The following is a 5,375-nucleotide window of genomic DNA, read 5'->3' as shown; positions in this document are numbered from 1 at the left end:
TTCCTCGGTGCTCTGAAGTGCTGCCTTTGTTTTTAACCAAATGCCCGTCTGTTCACGATTCTGCTTCTGGGTTCTGTATTCTGTTGTGTCTCTGCATCACACCCAACAGCCCTCTGTCTTCATTACGAGGGTTGTGTAATAGGTCTTTACGTTGTAGAACAGTAAGAAGCTAGGAAAATTCCAGGGAAAGTGTAATCGGGAAACTAGCAGTTTGCAGCCACCTAGTAAATCCTATCTTCCCTAAACCAAGGACAAAAAAAGAGCCCTGGCTAGTTTGGCTCAGTGGACAGGGTGTCGGCCTGTGGACTGAAGGGTCCCGGGTTCGATTCCGGTCAAGGGCACCTGCCTGGGTTGCAGGTTCCATGCGTGCTGGAGGCAACCAATGGATGTGCCTCTCTCACATCCATGTTTCTCTCTCCTCCTCCTTCCCTCCCTTCCACCTTCTCTACAAAATTAATAGGAAAAAAATGTAACAAGTAAAGGGGGGGTTTATATCTATTTTTGCAATTAATGTCAGCCATGCTCTTATGATCATTCGTGCTCATGGTTTACATGCTTTAACTGACGACCCCACCCCCCACCCCCCTCGGCACAGAAGCAGGAACAGGAAGGGTCAGGACGCCGACGGGTGCAGACGGTTTGGCGACAAAGCCGCCGGCCGTTTCTAGGCAGGGTCCCCGGTGGCTCTCGCGCAGCGTTCTCGCGCACTTCCGACGCCCCGCCTGCCCTGGGCATTGCTGATTGGCTGGGCTGGCCAAGCGCGAGGCCTGCCGGGAGTTGTAGTCCGTGGGACTGGACTGGGGATGCCGGGAAGGACCAGAGGTCCCAGGCTGGGATCGGCGGTTGTGTTGGCTCCGCACAGCTGGCACCATGTCCCGCGTGTTGGTGCCCTGCCACGTGAAAGGCACCGTGGCGCTGCAAGTGGGCGATGTGCGCACCTCCCAGGGCCGGCCTGGCGTGCTGGTCATCGATGTCACCTTCCCCAACGTCGCACCCTTCGAGGTGAGCCAGCCCCTTGGGCGAGACCGTGGTTCCTGGGCGGGACTGACCTGGGAACCCGGGCGTGTCCCAGGCGTTGGGTCGATCGGTTACACAAAGCTTGGCGCAGGCCTCGCCCTGGCGCATAAGTTAACCATTTGTTCATTCCTTCAGTTAACACACTTAGTAGAAGGCAGCTTCCTGTGCAGTTCTCTGCGTCATCCCTCCTCACGTCCCGGACAGCGCTGGCGGGGAAGGGCCAAGGTAGTAGGCGAGGTGTTGGAAATACAGTTGTGAGCCCAGGATAGGTGAGGTCATTTTGTCCTGGGAATCAGTAGGCAATGAGTTACCCCCAAACCTGCCGCCTGCGCATGCCTCCAGTCTGCTCATCAGGGTCTCCCCAGTGGCTTCGGCTGCACTTCCACATCAGCTGGCACAGGGACCGGACACCGCAGGACTTCTACTTAGAGGATGAAGTCCGTTTTCTTTTTCTAAAATATATTTTTATTGATTTCAGAGAGGAAGGGAGAGGGAGCGAGAGATAGAAACATCAATGGTGGGAGAGAACCATTGATCGGCTGCCTCCTGCACACCCCACACTGGGGATGGAGCCCACAACCCGGGCATGTGCCACGCCAGCCGGGCTAAAATCCGCTTTCTGATGGCCTGGCACTCAGGGCCGCTTTGTGTCTGTGCCTGCCTACCTCTCAGCCCCGGGCACTCTGTTCAATAGAGAGTGGCTCTCCCCCAAGCTGTTCCTGAGGTATAAGCTTCGAAGTGCTGATGCAGTAGGTCTGGGTGGAGCCTGTACACCTAGATGCACATGTTTTTAGACCTCCTGGGGTGATTCTGATGAGTGTCTAGTGATGAGAACTGCTGCAGCCAGGCATCCTACGTGCTCACATCCTCTACCTTTCTCCGTGCACTGGGTGAACTCCTCCCCTCAGGCCTCACGTGTACACGTTGTGCCTCCTCCAGGGTTAGGGCTCCAACCCCTGGCAGCATCCTGGGTGTGGCAAGGTCTGCGGTTGTGGTTTATGTGACCTCCGCATTTAGGCTGTGAAACTGAGCCTCAAAGGATCCTTATCAGATTGGAAGCGGAGTCTATTCCCAAGGGGAGGAGGCGGTGGTGCCTTTGAGCCTCTCTCAGGCCCCGAGCCGGTGCCTGATTTGGAACGGTGGGTGGTGTGTGTGTTGCAGTTGCAGGAGATTACATTTAAGAATTACTACACAGCCTTTCTGAGCATCCGTGTCCGCCAGTACAGCTCGATACACACACAGGCCAAGTGGGTGACCTGCCTGCGGGACTACTGCCTGATGCCGGACCCACACAGCGAGGAGGGAGCTCAGGAGTATGTATCGCTGTCCAAGCACCAGGTCAGCTGGGACAGGGCATGGCCAGGGCAGCCCAGATGAGGGCTCGCTGGGGGCCTGAGAACTGGGCTAGGATACGAGGAGGGATGGGGGGTGGGGGGGCGCAGGGCTGTCCTGGGCTGTGGCTCTTGGGGAAGTGCCTTGGAGGGACCACTGTTCTTTCTTTCCCAAAGGCCTGGGGGGCAGCAGCTTGGCTCCCTGCCCATTGGGAGGCTCCCGGGTAGTGAGCTGGGGCTCTTGGGGGCCTTGTGTGTGTGTGTCAGATGCTGTGTGACGTGGCTAGAGTGCTGGAGCTGCGCCTGATTCTGCGACAGCCCTCGCCCCTGTGGCTGTCGTTCACAGTGGAGGAGCTGCAGGTCTACCAGCAGGGAGCAAAGGTAAGGGACTTGCTCGGCTGGTGGCCGGCCCTTTCCCAAGGAGGCCCTAGTGTGGCTGGCAGAGCTGGGGGTGGGGTGGGAGTGGGGGGTCAAGATGAGGAGACCCGGAGGGAGGCCTTCCTGGAAGTTAGCCAGGTGGGAACGTTGGAAGCTCATGAGAGGGACGCTATGCCCCCATACACCTGATCTTTGGGGCCAGCCATCTCTTTCAGAGCCGGAGACACTTCTGTTCCTTGTGTTGCTGGGGCCTCCTTCGGAAGATCTCAGGGAGTCTGACTGCCCTTTGGGCCTTTGTGGACCCCGAGCAGGGTTTGCTCAGTGTTCAAGGCTCCCAGGACCTTGGGAACTGGTCCCAGGACTCTCCCCTTCTTCCTCCCTCTTTGCTTTGCAGAGCCCCTCCATGACCTTTCCCAAGTGGCTTTCCCACCCAGCGCCTTGTGAGCAGCCCGCTCCCCTCCTGGAGGTAAGCCCTCACCCCGGGTAAGAGCCACGTGCTAGTAGCTCTCATGTCCAGGTGGGCCCACCCTGCAGGAACCTGGGGCTGGACCTGGGGCCCCGGTCACTCTGTGCTACCTTCCCGATCTTCCTCCTGGGGCTCCATGGGATTTGAGGTCTCTCCGTGTGGGGTTGCACGTCAGGCCCCAAACTCATATTTCACAAGCCGGCTGGGAAGGTGACTGTCTCTGCTGGAGGGCCCCATTGCCCAGCCTGGCCTCTCCGGAGCTCTAAGGCACTGCTGGGGGAGACCCCTGGCCACTGACCCCCCTTCCGGAGCAGGGCCTCCCGGACCCCAGCAGGGTGTCCTCGGAGGTGCAGCAGATGTGGGCGCTGACAGAGATGGTCCGGGCCAGTCGCACCTCCAGGAGGATCGGCCGCTTCGATGTGAGTGACCGAGCGCTGCCCTCGGCTCGGCCCCCAGGGCCCTGAGCTGGTCAGGGTCAGATCTGATGGCCGTCTGTGTTGCAGGTGGATGGCTGCTACGACCTGAACTTGCTCTCCTACACTTGAGCCGTGGCTCTTCCCCGAGACGTTGACCCTCTGCCCGCCCGGGCCTGCTTGGGGCCGTCAGAGGCCGAAGTGCTTCCCCTGCATTCCGAGTATTGCCTGCATCCCCTGCTGCCTGGGCCACGTCCACAGAGTCGAGATTCTTGGGGCTCACTGTGCCGCTTCAGCATGAGCGCTTGGTGTGGGGTGCACTCTGTCCTCACCTGACTGTGACCCGAAACTCCTTTCCCCGCCCTCACGACACTCCACTTCCACTTACTAAGAACCCCTGCGTGCCCGGGGCCCCTCCTGCCAACACGCACACTGCTGCCTCTGCTGCTCCCTGCCCTCAGTGGGCCAGGCGCCCTCCTGGCACCGGCCCTGTCCACCCTTGGGCGGCTGCTGTCGCCACGGCACTCTATTTTTTACAAGAATTTTTTAGTTTATTTAAGCCAAACTGACCACATGCCAGGAAGCAGGACCTCAAATGCTCTGCATGGCACTGAGGCCGGAAGCCTCAGGGAGAAGCAGGAGCCCTAGTGGCCTTCCTTCCCTTCGTGTCTCGCCCACAAAGAGGCCGTTCCTGTCCGAACACCTGCTGCCTGCCTGGGAGCGGAGCTGGCGACCGGGGCCGCAGGAGCCCTGGTCTCTGAGCCGGCTCTTGGGTGTGTGTTCAAATGGGTCTGCCCACCTGGCCTGAGCAGGAGCCTGTGGCAAGGCCGGGGCCTGAGGATGAGCCCTCGGACCTGCTTGCCATCTGACCCAGCCCAAGTACATCCTTGTCCCATCTCCCAGCCGCTTCCTTCCAAAAGTCATACCCACGTGACGGGCTCATGGTGGGAGGTGGACCCGGCCAGGGTTCTCACTGGGACCCTAAAAGGCTGAGGCTGAGGCTCTCGGCAACCCCCCGGCCAGTGCTGAGTAAGGCAGCTGCTGCTGTGTGTGTGTGTGTGTGTGTGTGTGTGCAGTGTGTGTGTGTTCTGGCTTTGCCCTGGTGGCTGTAGGAGGCAACAGGGCAAGTGTTGGACCTGGAAAAGGAGGTGTTTGTGTGGCTCCACAGCTTCCGGGGAAGGTCAGCCGCCTGGTGGCACCTTCTCTCACTGGCAGGGTTTTTACCCGCGGCCCCTCAGCTCCATTGACTTAGCTCTGCTCAGCTTTTGCTAATGAGGCAGGTCCCCGCACGGGGCCCAGTGTGCAGCAAGATCAATAAACACTGTGGAATGCATGCGTGCTGCCCGCCTGTGTGTGCCCCGCGGGGAGCTGGAGACCCCCGTGTGGCCAGGTTCCCGTGGTGCCCTGGCTCCCCGTCCTGTGTCCTCTCCACTTCTCCCCCTCCTCTCCCTTGACCTTAGTCTCTGCTGTCCGCAACATGCCATTCAGGCCTCTCAGCCCTTTGTCTGAACTTTGACCCCTGGGGGCTGGGCAGTCAGCAGGGGGAGGCCTGGCCCCTGGCTCGGTTCCGAGCAGCTTAACTGGCCAGCACCTCCCACCTGCCCGAGGCTGGGGGAAGCGCCCGGGGCTGTTTTTCTGCCGCTGGGACTCACTGTACCGGGTGCGCTGAAGCCCCGCCTGCCCTCGGGGCTGCCCACCCCCCTTCCGATCCCCTTTGTGGGGAGAGACGGCCTGGGCCAGGGGCCAGACTACATCTCCCAGCGTCCCCGA

At 60.2% G+C, this 5,375-nt stretch overlaps 1 protein-coding gene across 1 annotated transcript; it reads left to right on the top strand.

The window, feature by feature from the left end:
- Positions 1-758: 758 nt before the first annotated feature.
- On the top strand, positions 759-4,938 carry NICN1 (nicolin 1). The gene is made up of 6 exons (XM_005865368.2): positions 759-1,002; positions 2,179-2,355; positions 2,616-2,729; positions 3,121-3,192; positions 3,507-3,611; positions 3,696-4,938. The coding sequence occupies exons 1-6, from the start codon at positions 871-873 to the stop codon at positions 3,735-3,737; spliced, it is 642 nt and encodes a 213-aa protein (XP_005865430.1). The 5' UTR covers positions 759-870; the 3' UTR covers positions 3,738-4,938.
- Positions 4,939-5,375: the final 437 nt, after the last annotated feature.

The sequence above is a fragment of the Myotis brandtii genome, unplaced genomic scaffold (genome assembly GCF_000412655.1).
Source record: "Myotis brandtii unplaced genomic scaffold, ASM41265v1 scaffold207, whole genome shotgun sequence".
In the NCBI taxonomy this organism is placed as follows: Eukaryota; Metazoa; Chordata; class Mammalia; order Chiroptera; family Vespertilionidae; genus Myotis; species Myotis brandtii.
This window is presented reverse-complemented; position numbering and strand designations above follow the sequence as displayed.

What these genes read in the sequence shown, in the direction of transcription:
- NICN1 (XM_005865368.2), top strand. Translation starts at nt 871, where the DNA reads ATGTCCCGCGTGTTGGTGCCCTGCCACGTGAAAGGCACCGTGGCGCTG. An exon ending in TATCGCTGTCCAAGCACCAG is followed by an intron (nt 2,356 to 2,615) that starts GTCAGCTGGGAC and finishes TGTGTGTGTCAG; the next exon opens with ATGCTGTGTGACGTGGCTAG. An exon ending in TCTACCAGCAGGGAGCAAAG is followed by an intron (nt 2,730 to 3,120) that starts GTAAGGGACTTG and finishes TTTGCTTTGCAG; the next exon opens with AGCCCCTCCATGACCTTTCC.